Raw genomic sequence first — 23,623 nt, forward strand, 5'->3', positions numbered from 1 at the left:
ACTCTATACCATTTCAGACAAATGGCTGTCCAGTCTCTTCTTAAAAACTTCCAGTGTTGGAGCATTCACCGCTTCTGGAGGTAGGTTGTTCCATTGGTTAATTGTTCTAACTGTCAGGAAGTTTCTCCTTAGTTCTAAGTTGCTTCTCTCCTTGATCAGTTTTCATCCATTGCTTCTCGTCCTGCCTTCAGGCACCTTGGAGAATAGCTTGACTCCCTCTTCTTTGTGGCAGCCCCTAAGATATTGGAACACTGATATCATGTCCCCACTCGTCCTTCTCTTTGTTAAACTAGACATACCCAATTCCAGCAACCGTTCCTTATATGTTTTTGCCTTCAGTCCCTTAATCATCTTTGTTGCTCTTCTCTGTACTTTTTCTAGAGTCTCAGCATCTTTTTACATCATGGTGACCAAAACTGGATGCAGTATTCCAAGTGTGGCCTTGGAATAGTGAATCCAGTTTTGGTCACCACGATGTAAAAAGATGCTGAGACTCTAGAAAGAGTACAGAGAAGAGCAACAAAGATGATTAGGGGACTGGTAAGACAAGATTACCTCATCCCCACTTCCACTCCCTCTCAATGAAAAGCTAATCATTTTCTCTCTGGTGGAGAAGCATTTAGCTGTTCCCTGTGCCCCAAAGTTGGCTTAAATATCAGTCTGCTAATACAGATAGTCCTTAACTTATGACCACAACTGAGTCCAAAATTTCTATTGTTAAGTGAGACATTTGTTAATTGAGTTTTGCCCCATTTTATGACCTTTCTTGTCACACTTGTTAAGTGAATTACTGCAGTTGTTAAGTTAGTAACATAGTTGTTAAGTAAATCTGGCTTCCCCATTGACTTGGCTTGTTAGAAGGTTACAAAAGGTGATCATATGACCCCAGGATACTGCAACTGTCATAAATATGAGTCAATTGCCAATTGGTTGAATGTTGATCAGATGACTATGAGGATGCTGCAATGGTCATAACTATGAAAAATGGTCATAAGTCATTTTTTTCAGTGTTATTGTAACTTTGAATGGTCACCAAATAGACTGTTGTAAGTCAAGGATTACCTGTACTTCGGATGGAACACTTGTTTTAGTATCACATCAAATATGAGGGAACTTAGGGTTTCTAAGCAGCTGTCCATTTTTGCACCATTCTGCTCACTTTGCAGTCTCTCATTTACGAAATAATTTCTTTCAGAAGATTAAGTCCCCTTATCCCAGAACCCCCTTTATGGATTACTGCCTTGTCGTGGCGAAGGGGCTTGCGTAACTCAATGAAGCTATAAGCTATGCCGTGCAGGGCCACCCAAGACGGACAGGTTATAGCAGAGAGTTCTGACAAAATGTGATCCACTGGAGAAGGAAATGGCAAACCACTCCAGTATCTTTGCCATGAAAACCCCATGAACAGTACTAAAAGGAAAAAAGATATGATGCTGGAAGATGAGCCCCTCAGGTTGGAAGGTGTCCAATATGCTACTGGGGAAGAGCAGAGGGCTAGTACTAGTAGCGCCAGAAAGAATGAAGCGACTGGGCCAAAGCCGAAAGGACGCTCAGCTGTGGATATATCTGGTGGTGAAAGGAAAGTCCGATGCTTTAAAGATTTTTTCTCCATAGGAACCTGGAATGTAAGATCCATGAATCAAGGCAAACTAGACATAGTCAAAAAAGAGATGACAAGACTGAACATCGACATCTTAGGAATCAGCGAACTAAAATGGACAGGAATGGGTGAATTTAACTCAGATGACCATTAGGTATACTACTGTGGGCAAGAATCCCTCAGAAGAAATGGAGTAGCCTTCATAGTCAATAAAAGAATAGGAAAAGCAATACTGGGATATAATCCCCAAAATGACAGAATGATCTCAATTCGAATCCAAGGCAAACCATTCAATATCACACTAGTCCAAATCTATGCCCCAACCACTGGTGCTGAAGAGGATGAAATTGACCGGTTCTATGAAGCCCTACAGCACCTTATAGAATTAACACCAAAAAATGATGTCCTTATCATCCTGGGGGATTGGAATGCTAAGGTAGGAAGCCAAAAGATAACCGGAATAACAGGCAAGTTTGGCCTTGGAGTACAAAATGAAGCAGGGCACAGGCTAATAGAATTTGTCAAGAGAATACGATGGTCATAACAAACACTCTTTTCCAACAACCGGCGGCTCTAGACATGGACATCACCAGACGGTCAACATAGAAATCAGATTGACTATGTGCTCTGCAGCCAAAGATGGAGAAGCTCTATACAGTCAGTAAAAACAAGACCAGGAGCTGACTGTGGCTCAGATCATGAGCTTCTCGTTGCAAAATTTAGGCTTAAATTGAAAAAAGTAGGGAAAAGCACTAGGCCACTCAGGTATGAACTAAATCATATTCCTGATGAATATACAGTAGAGGTGACAAATAGATTTAAGGAATTAGATCTGATAGACAGAGTGCCTGAAGAACTATGGATGGAAGTTCGCAACATTGTACAAGAGGTAGCAACTAAAACCATCCCAAAGAAAAAGAAATGCAAGAAAGCAAAATGGCTGTCTGAGGAAGCTTTGCAAATAGCTGAGGAAAGAAGGGAAGCGAAAGGCAAAGGAGAAAGAGAAAGATACACCCAATTGAATGCAGAATTCCAGAGAGTAGCTAGAAGAGATAAGAATGCCTTCTTAAATGAACAGTGCAAAGAAATAGAAGAAAACAACAGAATAGGGAGGACCAGAGATCTCTTCAAGAAAATTGGAGATATGAAGGGAACGTTTCATGCAAAGATGGGCATGATAAAGGACCAAAATGGCAGAGACCTAACAGAGGCAGAAGAGATTAAGAAGAGATGGCAAAACTACACAGAAGAACTATACAAAAATGAGCTTAACATCCCAGATAACCACAATGAGATGGTCACTGACCTCGAACCAGACATCCTAGAATGTGAAGTGAAATGGGCCTTAGAAAATCTGAGCAACAACAAAGCTAGTGGAGGTGACAGTATTCCAGCTGAGCTATTCAAAATCTTAAAAGACGATGCAGTAAAAGTGCTACACTCAATTTGCCAGCAAATTTGGAAAACTCAACAGTGGCCACAGGATTGGAAAAGGTCAGTTTACATTCCAATTCCAAAGAAAGGCAATGCCAAAGAATGTTCAAACTATCGCACCATTGCACTCATTTCACATGCTAGTAAAGTTATGCTTAAAATCCTACAAGCTAGACTCCAGCAGTATGTGGATCGAGAACTACCAGAAGTACAGGCAGGATTTCGAAGAGGCAGAGGAACTAGAGATCAAATTGCCAACATACGCTGGATCATGGAGAAAGCTAGGGAGTTCCAGAAAAACATCTACTTCTGCTTCATTGACTATGCAAAAGCCTTTGATTGTGTGGATCACAACAAATTGTGGCAAGTTCTTAAAGAGATGGGAGTACCAGACCATCTCATTTGTCTCTTGAGAAACCTATATGCGAGTCAAGAAGCAACAGTGAGAACTGGACACGGAACCACTGATTGGTTCAAAATTGGAAAAGGAGTCCGGCAAGGCTGTATACTGTCGCCCTGCCTATTTAACTTATATGCAGAGCACATCATGAGAAAGGCAGGGCTAGATGAAACAAAAGTTGGAATTAAGATTGCCGGGAGAAATATCAACAACCTAAGATATGCAGATGATACCACACTAATGGCAGAAAGTGAAGAGGAACTAAAGAGCCTCTTGATGCGGGTGAAGAAGGAGAGTGCAAAAGTTGGCTTGAAACTCAACATTAAGAAAACCAAAATCATGGCATCCGGCCCTCTCAATTCCTGGCAAATAGATGGGGAAGAAATGGAGGTAGTGACAGATTTTATTTTTCTGGGCTCCAAGATCACCTCAGATGGGGACTGCAGCCAAGAAATTAAAAGACGCTTGCTCCTGGGGAGGAAAGCTATGGCAAATCTAGACAGCATAGTCCAGGCCATGGTTTTTCCAGTTGCAATGTATGGCTGTGAAAGTTGGACCATAAGAAAGGCTGACTGCAAAAGAATTGAGGCCTTTGAACTATGGTGCTGGAGAAGACTCCTGCGAGTCCCTTGGACTGCAAGGCGTTCAAACCGGTCAGTCCTAGAAGAGATCAACCCCGACTGCTCTTTAGAAGGCCAGATCCTGAAGTTGAAACTCAAATACTTTGGCCACCTAATGAGAAGGAAGGACTCACTGGAGAAGGGCCTAATGCTGGGAAAGATTGAGGGCAATAGAAGAAGGGGACGACAGAGAATGAGATGGCTGGATGGAGTCACTGAAGCAGTAGGTGTGAACTTAAATGGACTCCAGAAGATGGTAGAGGACAGGAAAACCTGGAGGACCCCCCATGGGGTCGCGATGGGTCGGACACGACTTCGCAATTAACAACAGCAACAACAACACCCCAGAACACTGGAAAACAGGATAGATAACTGTGCCAAAAATACTCACTTTGCAGTATTTCTTTATTATTTCAAAGAAAACAAATGGGGCATCTATGAAGTCACCAGGAGTCAGGTTCAGTAAAAGGAAACTTTTTATTTAGCCCATATACTAAATACAGTATCTTTCCTGTTGAAAAAAAAAAATCTTAGTATTAAAAGTATTTTTGTGAGTTTAAAAAAATAGTCCAAATACATGAATCTTGATACCATGTGTAATTTAAGGAGATTTTCAACAATTTAAATTTTATGAGGCATCTATTAGATCATTATTTAGGCAACTCATAATTTCACACCAGTGCTGAAACTTACAAGATCGCTTCTCACCTTGTCACATAATACTGAAGAATAACACCATCCTAATAAGAATTTTTCCTTGATATCAGATACTTTCACAGATGCTTCCCCCAGCTTTGAGACATGAGGCAGCTGCTATAGCATATATTATATATAAAGAACTTCTACTAACTAAAGTAATGCATTATCAATCAGCAGAGAAGGAAAATGAAACCAGATGAGCCAGTGAAGCACTAGAGATGGGTATAGATTGAAGGTGAATTCCCTAAAAGAGTCTCTCCCTTGATTTACTCATTGAGCACTGTCCCTGCTACTGGTAACTAGCTAAATTCTGATCACACAGAAGTATCCTTTTTGGGATGCACCTCATCATTTGGTCTGGCTGCTGGACTCCCTGATCAGTCTAGCTGGAATGTAATTGAGGGAGAAAAGAATGAAGCAAAAAAAAAAAAAAAAAAACAGAGCCAGGTCTGTCTTTTTTCTTTCACTTTAGTCTGGCTGTAAGAATTGCACTCAGAGTTCTCCTTATGCAACAAGTGTTATATCTTTTTCTATAGGGCCCTGAGGTCCATAAAAGCCATTATTTACCTTGGTTGATCCTCTGATGTTCTACAGCATGCAAAGTGAGACAGTGAAGTGAATTGAAATGCAATACCATGGCAGTAAGCCCAAATATTTCCATTAAACATGAAGCTGTTGCCTATTTTCTCTCCATTGCCTCTCAAAGGAATATGATAAATTATGATTTTGAATTGCTTTTTTTTTCAGAACAGTTCAAAGCATTTTTGATGACTTGTCTTCAGATATTTTGGAGCAAGCTGTTTACCAACCATTGCACTGGCTATCTGGTATGTCAGAGTTTTCTTCTTCATTGTTAAAGTAAGTATCTTTGTAATACAGACAAGACTTGAATCCATGTCTGCGTTCCATATTGTTGCTTTCACTGATAAATTGAAATGAATTATACCACTCTGAAGCATTTTATTAAAGTATATATTTCATTGTCTAGTTTCTTTAAAAACTTGTTCTTGACAAATTTTATACAGCAATTGTTTTTATATTTATTTTTTGTACTTGATTTAACGTTGAAAAAGTAGCAATCTTGGGAATTGGTAAAGCTACTAAAGCTTACATATACTGCTTTGTTCGTGTTTGGTATTTTTAGAAAATGGCATGTTTAAAAGCAAGTGCATAATTTTCTTGCTGTTTCAGTAAGTGTAATAACAATTTACATATGAGACATATGCTACCAGCTGTACTGCCATTTCTTTTCTAACTTTGGATCAAAGTCCTCTCACATTCATTTCAAAATCTGTTTGGGCTTCTCAACAATATTTTGTGTCCCTTCCTAATAATCTTTAATTTCTAATTAAATACTAGATTTTTTTTTCATTTGTATTATGAAAGAAAAAAGATGTTTAGCTTTATTATTCATGTTTTCTAGTTGTGATTTTTAGTTTTTTTTCTCTTCTGCTTTATACAATTGCATTGCTCTAAAAGAAAATCTCAATAATTATATTATGTAATTTAATAAAGCCCCAATTTGGGATTAGGTAATTCTGCTTAGCTAAATCATCATCATCATTTTGTAAAGAGTATATAGAAGATGTTAATTCTGCCAGAAATCTTTGTATGTGGCACTATGAGCTAGTTTTCAACTGCAACAGTGTTTTATTCAGATGGATGCAAATCACAATTTTCCTCCCTACCAGAATTGTTTATTCATGTCATATTTTATATGTGGTTAATCGACTGCTCTATGTGGGAGTGGCTAGTCTTATATTTGTGGCTATATGAGCTTGGAAGGTGAAGTACCATATGTTTCTCCATATGAGCAGTGGAAAAGTTTTCTGTAGCTTAACTAGTACTAACACAGTGACTGACTGAACATTTCAATTTGCACTGTGCTTTAAGAGTCTAGAGCAATTGATAAATATTTGAAAGTAACACTCCATTTGGTTAGCTATAATAAAAGTTTGTATGAACTCCATGTTACAAAGATCCTGCTCTTTTCACATTAATAAATATAAGGTCAATTTGCTGTTAAATTGTATTTTATGATAGGTATTGAATTATGAATAGGTGTTTAGGTATTGTTATAATGTTAAGTTATTCATTTACTTAATATCTAAATAAAGGCATATGAAAAAATATGTATTGTGATATGAAGCAGCTGTCTAATAAATAGCCTTTGTATTGAATATATTTTGCAAATGTGCAATGCAGAATGATGTGTTAGGATAATTGTATGTTTAATTGTAAGATATGCTAAAAGGTTACAGTTAATAGTTTTGTATTATATAGTACAATTTATTTCTAACCAAGAAATTAAAAGCCTAAAACGAGGCCAAAAAAGGTTCATTTAAAATTGTAACCAACCATTATATATTTTTCCTTCTTTCCATTATGTTAGAAGAATTTACTCAGGAAATCAGTCTATTGGGAATTTCTCTTACATAAACCTTGTTTAAATAAATTGCAACTCTTTATTTATTTGTTTTACTATAGAGAATTTCTATATGCCTTCATCCAATATTGCAGGACATACTGCAGCTAAAGATAAAATATTCCCAAATATGCTCCATGAAGCATTCTTATTGTAGAGGCAGATGTCTATTAAGCACGTGTCTTTAATAGCTTCTTCTAATACTGAAAATAGATATTTTCGATAAGTACTTCTTTCTATGACTAAATATATATTTATGCTGTAATTCTGCTTTAATTATGACTTTAGACTTCATTTCAAATATTTATGGCAATAATTCTAAACAAAAATAACACTGAATTCTACTAAAAGATTTCTTATTTATATAAGCATCAAAACAATGTTTGTCTCATGAAACAAGAGAATTATTAGTACCAATAAAGACAATAAGTGAGGTTGCCTTGTAACCATTATAGATTTATTATTCATTGGGCAAATGTTAACCTGCTTTTAGCTAGTTAAGATAAATGTAATTCCTTCCCCCAACAGCCTCATAGTAAGCAGACATGAAAGCATTCAGCAAACTTTGAGGAATTAGAGTTTAAAGAAATTAGCATTAACCTATGCTTTAAGGCTATTAATTTCACAGGTAAATTAAATATATTATTCTGTATGTATTTTTCATTTTGAAAGAACTCCATCAGCTGGGGAAATGACAACTCAGGGTCATCTGAAGCTACTATTATCCCAGCCATATTGTAACTGGAACTTGCTTTTGCGAACACTGCTACATCATGATTGCCTGTTAGTGAAAATTTTACTGAGAAGTTTTAGTAAGTATTGATTTTATCATGTTTCTAATAATGTAAATGTGCAAACATAATTATATTTTTCATAGTTTTAACCCTAAGCCTTTAAATTAATTGAATATTAATAGGAGGATTTTATGATATTGTGGAATCAAAACAACAAATAATCGAAGCTGCATTGTTTATTAGACAGTTCGTCCTAGAGGGGTCTCTTCTAAAACTATTGTGAAAGACCCTCCTACAGACAAAGAGATGCATATTTATACATTTCAGAATGAGGCAAAAATGATGCAGGCACATGCATACATATGTAATAGAAGATATAAGATATATATTTATAAATAATAATGTAATAAATCTCAAGTTACTTCTTACTCTTATCTACATAAAATAATGGTCTTAGTTAGAAGAAACATTTGCATTTTGAGATTCAAAGACCGCTGTGGGTCTAATAATAGCAGGCTGCTGCAAAGCGACATTCCATAGGTCTCAATTGTCTTAAACTGTTCCATCATCTGAAAACTGATTTTTCTCACAACCCTACTCCTTCTTGAATATAAAGGCATTAAAAGATTTTTGAAGTAATATCAAGGCCTTCAGATCCTCCAATTCATTTTAACAACTGCTTCCAATAGTTATATTAGCATGTGAACTGATAATGAAAAAGACTTTTGTAGTATTTTCATTTCTTTTTTCCTTGCTATTTGCCCTCTTCTTGCTTAGTTCTGAATTACTCTTACAGGTTCTGAGGAGTAACTTCTAACTATTAACTACTAATAATGGTTCAAAAAATTAGATTCATCCGCTGAGGTTCTAAAACACCATTATTGTCCTTCCTAGTTTAAGTGATAAGATATCAATCCTTTCTCTCTACCTTGAAGATTTTAAATCCTATGTAGAGAAGTCTTATGAAAAAAGTACATTGGACTAAGTCTTCTGTTGTTTGTTTGTTTGCTTGCTTGCTTGTTTATTTATTTGACTGCTGCTCATCTCACCTACTCTCACGCATCAGCAGCAATATTTATCTTTATCTTTACATTTATCTGTGACACAGATCTTCAATCCGTGAAGATGTTTAGCTGGGCCCAGCCTCAGAGCCGCTTACCTCCAAGAAGTTGAGCACACTTTATCATGTTTATGAAAAATCTACATTCTCTTTCTGTATCTTTCTTCAAATTCTTTTGTTGGGGACATTTCCTGGAGGAAGCAGTACTAATTATTTTTGACTCTAGATATTGGAAAGGAAGAAGAGTGCTAGGAAGAAAAAAGCCTAACTTACAACTGCCTTCTTTTTGAAGATAAAATCATTAGAATAGTTTGGCAGCTTTTCCCTTTGGGAAAAAAGGAATATGATTGCTCATATTCTTCCAGATAAATTAGAAGTTATAAGTATTTTATCTCTAAAGTGTATGTACTTCATAAGCAGTAATTGAATGGAACAAAATATTAAGGTAACCATATATTTAACCTGAATCCTTTACATGTGCTTACATGAATTACTTACATTTATGAAATCAACACATGAAACCCAAGCTCATAACGGAATATTTGTCCTTTGAAAGTGAGAGTTTAGCATCTGAAAAGATGCAGTTCCCAACAATGTTCAAAACAGTAATAAAATCTAACATTTTATTAACCATTATTTTATCGGCACAATGACTATTCATGGACTTTCATGGCTTGAATTCATTCACAGAGATCAAGAAATTCCAATTTGAAAGGTGACAAATTGACTATAAGAAGCTGCAACCAATGTAAATGTGAGTTAGTTGCCAAGCGCCCAAATTGCAATCATGTGATTGCAGACTGAAGTCAGTTTAAACATTTGATTACCTTCTGACCTTTAAAGCTGTTGCCCATACAGTATATATTCTCCTAGATGTACTGTAAACTCTATGTCCTTTTCTCCTATCCTTGTGATGACTTTGTGGACATCCTGCTTTCCTGTTCTTATTCTGTCTTAGGTAGCTATTAGCTACTTACATGTTCAGCATCTCTGCCTTGAAGAATTTTAGCTCTCAGTGTATTTTCCACAGGTGACTCAATTCACTAGGCTTTGCTTACTTATCTAGTTCCCTAGGTTTCATTCTCATATGCTGCTAGCTGTCATCTGAGATGTGTGTGGAAGTTGGAATGTGTGAGAGTTTCTCAGATTTGGACACATGTTTACGGTCTGCTGCTGCTTTATACTCTGCCCAATATTCCACCCAGTCATTATGAATACCTCAACAATTGGTCTGAGTGTTACCCGAACCTCTCCAGGTAACCATCTCCTGAAATCCTTGTGACAAACTTGCCTCTTAATTTTACAAAATTGATTGTAGTTTGTAGAATTGCTGTCTTGTTTTTTCAGAACTGGCCTTTCATACCATGTTCTTCAGTTTTTGAGCAACAGTATCATAATATATCAGTAAGCAAGATGGAACATATTTGTGATTTTTATCTAAACTTGTCTCTGCAACTTTGGTGCATTCCTCACTGTATTTGTGTACAATAGTTCATATTTCAGGAGCAGATACAAACGTTGCAGACTACCTCTCAAATATGACTTTATATCAGACAAATGAAAATACCATATGATAACATGTTCTATGTTTATAATACGGAATTGTCCGGCAATTGATATTTTTGCATTGGTGGACAGTAACTGCTGCTATTGTTTTTGTGCAGGTCTGTCATCTCGTGAGCTGCCTTTTTACTGCATCATATAGAACTCCTGCTTTGTGCACTCCCTCTGTATCTACTTTTCACCCAGTTCTTAACTTTGTCAGGAAGAATCAGTATGCAATTTGGTTATTCCCTGGTTGCTTAGACAAATATATTCTTCATTCCTTTGTAAACAGCCATTAGTCATTGTAGCTGCTGTCCACAGAATACTGGCTTCCTAACGATAGACCATACTGGCTTCCAATCCCTGCATCTCATCAGTTTTCAAAATTATTGGCTGCTCTGAGGTTGCCATTATTCTTTCTATGTTGCAAAATGGGAGAAGTACATCTTTGAACATAGAACCTTGTCTTTTATAATAGATATTTCTGTATTTGTTCTCTTTGTGATCCTGGGGCTTGGATGTTTGTCAGTACAGATTGACTTAATTGCCATTTCAGAATTGCAATGATTGTTTTACTTTTTTTTACTTTTCATTCATTCATGAAACATTTCCTTAAAGGGGTATATGATGTTTGCTTCCCATAAAGCCAAGTATATAAGGTTGTCTCATTCTTACTCCTCAACAATCCTTTTAAATCAGGATTTCATTTATGTTAAGGTGGCTTTTACTCGTGGGTCCTGCTTTGGCCAGCAGGTCTAGTGTATATTTTGATGGGATCTTTTATTTTCTTGAATGATGAGAAAGATATAGTATAGCAAATTATCACCTTCATGATAAAGATGATATCTGATTCTCATATTAATTAATATTTAATATTTCTTAATTTTACCCATTACCCAACTATGCCATTAGAATCTTCTCTCCATATATTAGATGTCCACAGGACATTCTTATTTAATATCTAAAACTAAGCCCTTTCCCTGGATTCTGCATCTATTTATTGATTACTAGGATTGGAATAAAAACCTCGCAATCTCAGTCTGTAGCATGGTTAACATCTCTTTCCCTACAAAGCAGCATCCTAGAGATAATCTTCCGCTTTCATCCAGGATACTAGTATTCCATTTTCATCCAAAGCTACCTAGCCAGGAGAGATACTATGTTTAGCTTTATGTAAAATGATACCTTTCCTTATACCGGTATGTGTATATAATACCTTTCAATTATGTACACAGCCAGTCCCCCAAACAGCAGGAGGCTATATGGAATTATAGCCATTTATATAGTGGTCACCTATTTCCAAGTCTCTTGAAATAAGAGGATTTCAAATACTGTAAAATAATTTGTGAATCTGGGACCTTGGCTCTTAACATGCAATATTCCATGACAGCAGCATTACAGAGTTTTTTTTTTTCCTTAGTCATCTCCTCTGTAGATGATAGAGAGTCATGTAAAGCCACAGTAGGGAGCAAATAGAAGTTGTTATGAAGAGCAGGCAACTGGGTAAATGTATGAGTAAGCAGCTAAACATCTAAGCATATTTTAGGTAAGCTGTATGTCAGTTATAATCATTAACAAAATCAGTCCATCTGGTGCATTTGTGATGATACAACAAGTTCAACAGGATGTAGTCATCAGCAACTGAGGTACAAATAGCATTGTTCTCTGATAAATTGGAGCAAGAAGTAGAAGACTACCTTAAAGTCACCAAGGAAGGGCTATTGTTATCACCAAGGTGTTCTGCAGTGACTAGATTTGGGGAAGACAGTTCAACCCTATTTGGGGGAATTGTACATGAATAGCACAATTTAAGCCCATTCTGCTTTGTAATTATACTGTGGACATTTGCACATAATGAATTTACGGATATTGATTTGTGAATCATTCAAATGGGCATGCAGGTTAGGCATAATGGTCTTCTACTTTTACAAGCTGGAAAACTAGTATTCTCATCAATACCTCTAATAGCTCTTTGTGCTTTATAGGAACCAAGTCCTAATTGTTCTGCTTATAACTGTGGTGGCCATGAGGTTTTTTTAATTGTCTAACTAAGGATATATTTTATGAATGATGGGGAAGGAATTGCCTCAGCTTTGATGTTATCAGCAGAGCCTTTCTGGCTAAAGCTTGGCCTTGAATAAGAATGGCCACTATGAATACTTGATTGTTGCCTAGCAGTCTTGCAGAGTCATTTGCTTTTATCTTGCATGCTCTTTCCATTCCGCTTTATCTTTCTAGCTTCCAACAAGGAAAAAATACCAATGTCCTTGAAAACACAAAAAGTGTATTATGGAACCTTCCCAGATAAACCCTGATTCTCAAGAACATTAAGGGAAATGTGGCATATTTGAAGGTAAGGCTTGTCCTTGTAATTTTAGCATGGCTAGTTGGCCACTCATTGAGTTTGCTAGAAGAAATGCATGCCTTCTTAGTAGCAGTATGATGCTCCCTTAGAACACTTTGTGGAATTGCCCCACTGTTGACATTGATGAATCAGGGGGACTTTCTATTGTTGTATACATAACTTTCTGTATGAGAGTTTTTAAGTTAGGGCTTTTAATGTAACCATTAACAGTTGATCATACATGGATATTGTTCGTGCAGTCTTGAGGCAATTATTGACCACCACATCCATATCTAGGATTTAGAAATTAATTTTATTTTCCAGTTCAAGCTATAACTTGTCCTCTATCTTCAGTTGGAACTTATCTTCCAAAATTGTTAACTCTCCCAATCAAATAAGGTATGATTACTGGTTGAACAAGCAGTTGACTTGAATGGTGGGATATCGTTGTTGCTATTGCTCTTACTAGAACATAGGAGACTTTCACAAATGAAGGTGAATGTATATATCCCGGGGTAATGTTGCATGATCCAGTCTGAGTCGGTCACCAGAACCAGAGGTTTTGTCTTCCAAGCTTTTGGACTTTTGCTGGAGCTCATCTTCAGAGAACTTTTCTCTAGCAAAGTGTGGTATTTATACTGCCTGTTGTAAGTGGCTTTTTAGATTGGGGTGTGTTGATGGCTGGCGTTTAAGTCATTAGGTGCTGTTTGCTTGTGCTGCCCAGCCCTCATCTTCTAAGTACTTGAGAGGCTGGTGGTAAATCAATACTCCTGTTGATTGACGATGAGCCTGTTTTCTAGCTTCAGTCACTTTCCTGGCTATTTTTGTGCCTGCTCATCCAACAATCTTAATAGCTTTAAAATTAAATGTGTGTCCTTGTTCATTGAAGTATGAGGCTACCAATGAATTTGGTTCTCCTTATCTGATGCTCACTTGTGTTCTTGCAATCTGGTGATTAGCTTCCTTCCCGTCTGTCCTACATAATCACAGGGGCAATCCTGTGACTATGTAGGACAGGGGATTTGGTAGATTACATTGGAAGTATCTCCCACCTCCAAGCAATTTTTACAATACATAATTTGTCCTCATATGGTAGCCTCTGGGTGGTATGCAATGTCCACTTGCAGATCTCCGAAGTTGCGTTCTATAGTTTCTGAAATGTTTTTGATGTATGGCAGGATATGCCATGTAGTTGGCCTTGTACCTTGTTTCTTCCTTTCTCTCTTGCAATCCCTTTCTCTCCAGTCTTTATGCTTAGGGGGGGTTGAAAAGGTATTCTCTCCTTTACTTGACCCTCTCATTGCCCCCCCCCCAGTGGAGAGATTAGAAAGGAAGAGATTTCAAGGGAGTAAGTATTGCTCAATGCAATAATGCCAGCGGTGGGAGATGATCAGGCAATGGAGAGATTGCCTATAAAAATTACTTGGTTTTTTTTCTCTTGGCCTCCCTCACAGAGCAGAGCAATAGAGACAAAGGGATTTCAAGAGAGTAAGGTATTTGTATAACTCACTTGTGGCTCCCAACCTTGGCCTGTGGTGCAGTTGCATTGTTTTCAATGTGTGCAATCAGGCACTCAAGCCTTCCAAAGATTGGAGGAAGCAAACAAAACTAGAGATGTGAAACTAGCTAGTCTTGTCTCTTTCCAGCTAGAAAGCACAGTTGCAATCATGTGATTTCCCATTTAATGACTGCTTTGCATAGCGGCGGAGTTGCTCCTCCCAGTTGGGGTCATTAAGCAATGGCTATCTGCATCAACTGATGCCTTTTTGTGGTAATCCTTTTTTATTGCAGGCTTATTCAAGACTAACTGGAACCATACCTATGAGCATTAACCATACCTATGAGCATTAGACCAATGCTTCCTGCCAAATCTGCTGCAGTTCTAAAAAAGCCTAGTGCGAGCTTTGTGTATAGACTTTCCTTGGCTCCTCCCCTTGTTGCTTCTACCTTTTATAATATTTCTAGTCAGAGTAGAAGAAATAGTAATTGTACAATCTTAGAGTATTTCAAATCTGTGCATCTTCGCTCCTAAACTAAGGTAAAGAAAGAACTATAAGGTAATAGAATTGGCCAAAACAAGGGGGGAAAGTGGCCCCTTCTACCAGCTCTGAAAATGGCCCTGGAAAGGTAAAAAAAAAAATTTCTTGTTTCAAGTGAACAGGCAATAGTGGAGAGAATAAGTTATAGGCAGTTATTTCTAAATGTTAAGAATTATGGGTTCAGAGAAGACAATTCATCTATTATACAGAGAAATTATCGGAGAATGTGAAAGAATAAAGGATACGTTTTCCCTTTTCTATGCTCACCATACTACTATCCGCTAATGATATATTAAGGTGCCTTATACCAGTCTGTTTGTTCATTTATCTGAGCTGTCTCTTCTTACTGATAGCAATTCACAAGAGTGTCAGGCAGCTACATCATCTATTATCTGATCCCTTTAAATCAGTGATAAGAAACATTTTTTAGGAGACAAGAATCTGCTGCAGCATTGGATGTTGCCATTTTATGTATCTAGACATGCTAAATGCCTAGATTTTTCTAAATTTACAGAATGGTTAGCAGTTACTTTATTTTTAAAATTGTGTTAGACTTCCTTTTTGTTGGAGGTTCAAATCCAATGGCACTGATTCTTTAGCATGTTATCATCTATTGACTACAAGGGAAAACTGAGTGTAACTTAAGAGTTAAGGATTTCCTATGCGTACACACTTTCTCTATGATTGTGCCTGCTCTTGTCCAATGGATCTTTAACCTGAGGTCAATTCCTTCTGTCTTTATTTCCAGACACATACCAGATTAATAACATGGTCTTTTGACTCTCTCCTGATAAATATAGTTGACTAGATGCTAAGCTTTGTATATTCATATATTATATTCTGTGTAAATAAATTTCCTTTCTAATATAGTTCTTAAACCTGCCTGTTTATTTAACCAATTCCTAAGGCCACATTTAATCCTTGATCAGATCAGATTCCTATTCTCAAGAATGCTCAAATTGCATACGCAGAACAGTTTCTGACTGTTCCTTACAGTTCTCTTACCATTTTTGTGTGATTTTTACCTCAAAATGAAATAATTTATTCTCAATAATTATAGATAAAGGTTTCTCATAAAAGAAATCTGAAGGACCAGTTATTATTCTGAGGTTGCAAGTTGTCCATTTCAGGCAGATGTATTGTTTTTGCCTGCAACTCTGTTACGAAACTATTATTAGGCTCTTATTTCAGGACAACTAAAAGCTTGAACAGAACTATTTCTGTTAAGATCTTTGAGCATATGCATACATACACACATACACAAACATAAATACATACAAATACATGCATACATGTATGTACATAAACACAGAAACATGCAAAGGTATATGTGTGACAAAGAAAGCACACATGGAATTTATTCCATTCCATTTTTTTTAAAAAGATGAGCTATTTTACATCTTCATTTTTGAAATAGCACATATGACTATATGAGTTTATATTTTATTATTTTATAATTTTAAACACAATACAATATACTATACAGTTTGTTTGTTTATATTAATTTTTTTATCCTGCCTTAGTTTTCTTCAACTCAAGGAAATGAATTTGGTTTCAATTCTTAGAAACAGTCTGGCTTTAGTGGTATTTGAATAAATACTTAAAAAATAAATTGTATATTTAAGAACTATTAAAAATTATTTTAAATATTTTAACATTTCAGAAATCAATTTGTTGCATAGCAAATTTATTTTTGTGCAATCAGTTTTAATGTTATTTTTGTGCAATCAGTTTTAATGTTTTTTGTTCAACATGGTATCCACACACCTTTATCAATCCTGGACTATAGATTGATAAATCTATAGATCCAATGCATAATTTGGGAGTTCTCCTAGATTTGTGACTCCTTTCAAGGAGCAGGTAGCAGTTGTGGCTCTGGAAAGATTTTCAGAACTTTGTGTGCTGCACCAGTTGCGCCTTTTCCTGTATCACGAAGCCCTGCACTCAGTCATTCATACTATGATTATCTCTTATCTGGATTATTATAATAATAATAATCATACTATAGCTTTGAAGAGCATTAGGAAGCTACAATTGGTCTGGAATGCAGTGGTGTGGACAGTTTTGGAGACCCCTGAGGTGGCACAAGTAACACCACTGCTATGTGAGCTGCACTGGCTGCTGATCTTCCAATTCCAGGTGTTGCTTATCACCTTTAAAGCCCTTTATGGCATGGATCCAGGATATCTAGAAGAAGAGTCTTTTCTGCTGTGGCCCCCTCCTCAGGCATATCCCGCCAAAGAAAATGAGGTTGGCCCTCACACCTCTGGCCTCCAGAAAGGTCCTTAAGACTTGGTTCTGCCAGTTGGCATAGACCCAATCAAGTTGGAAGTGATTGGTGCAGTGACAGAAGGCACCACCCTACTCCACATGAACCCTTGAGTTATTACCTTTTTCTATTTAATTCTTGTAATTTTAAATGCTTTCATATGTATAACTTTATTTTATATTCCTATTGTATTGCATTGTAAGATGTCTATTGTAGAATGGCACTCTTTGGCAAGGTGAGCAGCATATACATTTAATGAATAAACCCTACACACACAAACACACATATTACATATTACACATCTTGCACTCATATGACTCTGGACTGCTTACAGTCTGGTAAAGCAATATTCTAAAAGATTAAAACATTAAGCAATAAATATAACACTAATAGAGAAATTCTAAGATGGGGGGTTTACAATGGAGTAGAGGTGGATCTTCTATTTAATCCAGTTACTACCTCCAGGATGACAAACCCACATCTGGGCCGCAAGCTAACTGGCAGAGTCAGATTTTAAGGGTCTTATGGAAGGCCAAGAGGATGGGGGGGATCTCACTTGGAGAGGTACAACATTCCAGAGGGCAGAAGCCACAGCAGAAAAAGGCTTTTCTCCTGGACTCCTCAGCTGGAATTCCTTGGCTGACAGAAACCCCCTTCTGCCAGCATGAGTGGGGCAGACGAAGCCCATTAGGTAGCTTGGATCCATGGATCTCTTGATATCTCTTAATAGCATTTTTTCTAAAAAGAAATTAAAGTATAAGTGCACACTGAAATTGAGACAAAATTAAGTAATTAAGAATTAAGAAAGGTTTGATTGATTAGGTTTTAATCCTGATTGATTGATTGATTGGTTGGTTGATTAGGACTGAGTTGAGTGGGGAATGCTCTTGTGGAGGGGGTTTTTTCATAGTTTTCTTATATTTCTGCAAACTTGATTCCTCCAAGAGATGATATCTTGCTCTTGTTTCTTAATTACTCAATTGAGACAAAACTAAGTAATTAGCTTAATTTCTTAGCTTTGTCTCAGTTGAGTAATTAAGAAACAAGAAAAAGGGAAAGAAAAATAGGGATGGGTAATGGACTCTTGGATAGTTAGTGACTATTTGGATTAAATCCTAATCAACCATAATCCTGTTAGAATGTATGGATTTACTGGAACTTTTATTGTATATCTTTTTCTTTCTTTTCTTTTTTCAGAATCTGAATTGTCTAAAAGTAATGAACAAAGTACTTGCTTAGACAGGAAAGAGAACAATGAAATCAATCTAGCTGAAGCAATATTCACAATATTGTCTTATTGCACTTTATCTCCCAAATCTCTTGGTGATGCCCTTCAGAACTACATGGAAAAAGAACTCATGTGGGATTTCTTACATAATATATCAGGTATGTATAATGTAATAAAAATATATCTGGAATATTATATATTCAGTTTTCTTGATTTACAGATAGGGTGTGTTAAAACATAGATCTTAAACTATTCAATAATACAAGTATTCTCTTTCCCTACAAGATACTAGAGTAATTATGGCAAGGTAGTTTTAGAACTGAGTTGATACTGTTAAACATTACATTTGTTTTCATCAATAAAAACAATTTCATATATAAAACATTAATTCTGCAAGAATTAATGTGGCATTTGGACAATATCATTATTCCTCTGAGAACATTTAATTTCTGTCTGAGATATTTTGAAATACTACAGAAATTACTTCCTACTCATCTTGATATGTAGTACCTCTTAGCACTTTCAATTTGAACTTCATTTCAGGGATAAACTATATGAAATATTAATCATGTGGTTTGTTCTCAAGTGCAGGACAGTTTTTTCACAAATAACGGTCACAGTGGGATGGATTGAGACACTAGTAGGGGAGAACTTTAGCTACTTGTTCTTCTGCAGTCCTCTCAGATTCACCCTGTGTCTGAAGCTTACCTTTTCATTTGTCAGAGAAGCTTACATAACTAACTCCCTCCTCAGTAAAATAGTATATATGTTTAGTTTCATAAGAGGTGGGATTGTGCAGATACGAGAACAAAGTTAATCTGGTGCTCTGCAACAAGTATCAGGTATTTTTTTAGAACTGTGCTTTGTATTTAAATTTTTGAACTTTTTCTTTTTTTCTAGTCTCTTACCAAATACCTCCAGAGAATGATAATAATATGATGATAATAATAGACATTTTTCTAAATGTATGTCCACCAAAAATACTTAACAGTTGAACCAGGCATACAAGCATGTTAAAAATGTTCCACTGAGAAAAATATATGATTAAAGTTACAGTATTTGTGCCATAAAGAAATTTAGTTCTATAGGTTTTATTTATTATAAGAATCTAACATTAACAACCAAATAAAACTTTATAAAAATCCTAATATCCAAATTTATTTGACTCTGAGTTTACTTGTTTCACTATCATTAATGTTTGTTTCTGAAGTTTCTAGTTGCAGTGAGTCAGAGCCAGAAGTTATCAAATGCTTGAAATCAACTTTGATTAATTCAGTTAACGGAACAATAAAGGAGGTAATCTCCTTGATGCATTCATGGGAACCAACAGAAAAATATGGCACCTATCTGCCTAATAAAACTGTTCCTGAAAGTTTGTTGAATATAGTTCCAAAGGAATGGAATTACATTTATAAAGATGTGAAAACAGAAAAATCCAGGAAATGTAAGTATCTTTACTTACTTAAATCTGTCAAAATATTAGTTAACCATTTAATTAGAATATGTAAAAATGGAAGCGGTTTTGATAACGAATCCCTTGGTAGCCAATTTATTGTCACAATAAATTGTTGACTTATTTATTAGAAAGTTAATGGAAAAAATATGTATAATTTTAATAAAGAGGATACAGTCCCAGATGCAGCACAGTAAATCATGTTCAGAGGGGAGGAAGAAAGAGCTCTTTACAACTGAATCTTGTGACTCTCTTCCTAGAATTCTCTGTTGTAGTTGAGCTCCATCATTTCCAGATTAAAGAACTACATTTACTCTCAATATGTTAAGTTACTTTAGCTTTTCTGCTGTAGGAGTTGATGACAGTTATTAAATGTTTGTAATTCACTTAAATGGATGTGTAAAAAATATTGGAGAACATGCTAAACCATAAAGCACAGTTAAATAAAAACATTTAAAATATTTTGGAAATGTAGTGTAAAGTAGAAGCAATATGTACTCTTAGAATTAGTCGTAAAAGCAATATGTACTCTTAGAATTAGTAATGTAATTGAAGGAATGTTCGTAACTAGATTAGGCAGAATAAGAAGTATTTTTTTCAATACAATCATTGCAGCAATGAATGTATGCCTCCAAGTAGACTTATAGAATATCTTTTCTTCATATTGCTATAAATTGAATTAGCTTCCAGGCAACCAGAAAAAGTCATGTCAATGAGCTGGATGGCCACAAAAATTTAATAAAGAAACAAACTAACAATATTGACTGTTGTGAGTTTGTAACACCTTCAGCAGCAAGGGATGGATGCACTATTATAGAAATGTGGTATGGCCTATTGAAAGGAAAGAATTTGCTTCTATAAAATTGCACACACATAATAACAAAATCATTTGTTTTATTGTTCTGTAAATATTGTACACTGTAGCTTTATTAAAAAAAACAGTAAAAAGTATTTTGTCACAATAGCTAGCTAGATCAGTGGTTCTCAACCTGTGGGTCGGGATCCCATTTGGGGTCGAACGACCATTTCACAGGGGTCGCCAAACAACGCAGTCCGCCATTTCCCCCCCTTTTCCTTAGCTGTGCTACTCCCTTTTATTCTATTGGCTTTTGAAAGCCAATAGAATAGACTCTCTTGAATAGAGTCTAATTCTATTGGCTTTCAAAAGCCAATAGGAATTGTCCAGGCTGTCTCTGCCCTGCTGAGCCGCCAAAAGTCCCATTCTGCAAACGGTGCTGCAAGTTGTCTGCAGCGAAGGCGAGCTGTCTGGAAGTTTCCACCCCTCCCTGCTGAGCAACTACTAAAAATGTAAGTAAAAGAGGGCCAGGGGTGGGAGGTGGGAGGCCGGCAGGCACAGGGAGGGTTGCTGGCGTGCGTGGGGCCCAGCGGGTGCCTTACCTCCCTTGGGCTGGACCAGCTGGTGGCCCAGCAGGTGGTTGGCCTGCGCCATCTCTGCCGCTTGCCAGCTACGCCTCGGCCGGCGCAGGGGGCGGCGCCACGCATGCGCGGCTCTCCCGGGCAGGGAAAGTCCTTGACTTACGACCGGTTGGGTAGTCCTTGACTTACGACCAGTTGGGTAGTCCTCGACTTACGACCGGTTGGGGTCACAGCATTAAAAAGGTTGAGAACCACTGAGCTAGATAATCCAATATAAATATCTGATCTAATGAAGAGCAGATTAATCTTTCGAGAAAGGAATAAAATTAAAATAAAAATGCATTCCAAATGGGTCTCTGCCTGTTCCAGTATTCACACGTAGTGCCTAGTCTATATTAGATTTTTCTGCATGGTTGAAGCAATGGTGATCAGGTTGGCTCAATCTCATAAACTACAATGGACAGATAGTGAGAGAAATGTGTGATAGTCACAATTAAATTAAATTAGATTAATTTTAAAGGTTGCAATTCGTTGTAAAATAAAACTTTAATCTTAATTATATCTAATTTCATTTTTCTTTTAGGTTTCACAAAGCTTGCTGCTCAAGTTCTATTTATTGTAATCAGCAAGTTACCTTCTGTAATAGCATGTTTGCCATCCCCGATTAAATATTTCTTTTTAATATCTGAGAAAAAAATACCATCAAAGTTTATTGAATCAGAGAAATATGGTTTTCTTGTCAAGACTTTGATTATAATTATATGTCAGATATTTGAGGATGGGAACATCACAGAACTTTTAACGGGTGCAATTCTTGACAGATGGAGCCAAGAAAAGCTCAGTTTAGTTTGCATATGTTTGGAAACTATTATAGGAAAAAAGAAAAAGCATCCTAAACAAGTAATTTGTGAGATTATTCAGAGCATTGAACAGGAAAAACCAAACTGGATTGAAAAGCAACTACTAAAAGCAAAAAAACTGAGCACAAATTGGTAAGAAACATTTTTTTTCTTTTTTGTTGTTGTTACTGCTGCTGCTATTGCTGTTTAAGTATAGATCATGTTCAAATAGTTTATAATTATTTTATTAAAATTAATTATAATAAAATATAGTAAAACAATTTATAATAGAGTCACATAAATCCAATAAATAAATAAATAAAGTTTGAAGTAGTTACTACTGAGTTCCAAGAAAGTCTTCTTAGAATAAATAGAAAACAAGAAAAATATTTTCCTTAGTTGTCCTTTCACTACTTAAGAGTTTGACAATGAATTTTGCTATGGAGATTGGACCTCAGTAGCAATGCTTTACATAGAAGCTTTCTATTGGATTATAAGATTGGTATGAAATAAGAACCTTTAATATTGAAATATATACAATATTAAACATATACAATGATAAATAGATTTAAAGGAAAATTGAAGCAATTCAAAAAAGCATTACAATATATATTTCACAATCAGTTTACAGTACTTGGAAGTTTTGTTAGGAGCTGAATGAAGCTAAATATTTTATGTCTTTCTAACTGATGTATTTGTATCATCTACTGCTAATTATAAGAATACATGTGGCATATGGCATACTTTCCAGGTGATACTACATGATACTGGAGTTCACTGTACTTTATTTCTGTTTTTATGGCAACTTCATTAATTTCTGAGGAAATAGTACAAATTCTCTCTCAAAAAAAGCATGTGGACATTCTATTTGAGTCTTTAATTATTTAGTGGCCTAGACCCAGACTACTTCCATTTCCAGCTATCTTTAGACTGGTCTGTTGTTGTTGTTGTTAATTGCGAAGTCGTGTCCGACCCATCGCGACCCCATGGACAACATTCCTCCAGGTCTTCCTGTCCTCTACCATCTTCTGGAGTCCATTTAAATTCACACTACTGCTTCAGTGACTCCATCCAGCCATCTCATTCTCTGTCGTCCCCTTCTTCTATTGCCCTCAATCTTTCCCAGCATTAGGCTCTTCTCCAGTGATCCTTCCTTCTCATTAGGTGGCCAAAGTACTTGAGTTTCAACTTCAGGATCTGGCCTTCTAAAGAGCAGTCGGGGTTTGATCTCTTCTAGGACTGACCGGTTTGAACGCCTTGCAGTCCAAGGGACTCGCAGGAGTCTTCTCCAGCACCATAGTTCAAAGGCCTCAATTCTTTGGCGCTCAGCCTTTCTTATGGTCCAACTTTCACAGCCATACATTGCAACTGGGAAAACCATGGCCTGGACTATGCGCACTTTTGTTGGCAGGGTGATGTCCCTGCTTTTTAGAATGCTGTCTAGATTTGCCATAGCTTTCCTCCCCAGGAGCAAGCGTCTTTTAATTTCTTGGCTGCAGTCCCCATCTGAGGTGATCTTGGAGCCCAGAAAAATAAAATCTGTCACTACCTCCATTT

At 36.5% G+C, this 23,623-nt stretch overlaps 1 protein-coding gene across 3 annotated transcripts in view; it reads left to right on the top strand.

Annotated features, from left to right (window-relative positions):
* KIAA0825 (KIAA0825 ortholog) overlaps nt 1-23,623 on the top strand; it is a 192,860-nt gene that overhangs the window by 48,024 nt on the left and 121,213 nt on the right. For all 3 annotated transcript variants that reach the window (XM_039335690.1, XM_039335692.1, XM_039335691.1), the window contains 5 exons: nt 5,501-5,611; nt 7,851-7,990; nt 18,367-18,555; nt 19,608-19,841; nt 21,811-22,219. In XM_039335690.1, the coding sequence (XP_039191624.1) occupies nt 5,501-5,611; nt 7,851-7,990; nt 18,367-18,555; nt 19,608-19,841; nt 21,811-22,219 (1,083 nt within the window). The remainder of the gene's footprint in view (nt 1-5,500; nt 5,612-7,850; nt 7,991-18,366; nt 18,556-19,607; nt 19,842-21,810; nt 22,220-23,623) is intronic.

This window comes from Crotalus tigris, unplaced genomic scaffold (genome assembly GCF_016545835.1).
Source record: "Crotalus tigris isolate CLP2741 ecotype Arizona unplaced genomic scaffold, ASM1654583v1 scf7180000017646.2482762, whole genome shotgun sequence".
In the NCBI taxonomy this organism is placed as follows: Eukaryota; Metazoa; Chordata; class Lepidosauria; order Squamata; family Viperidae; genus Crotalus; species Crotalus tigris.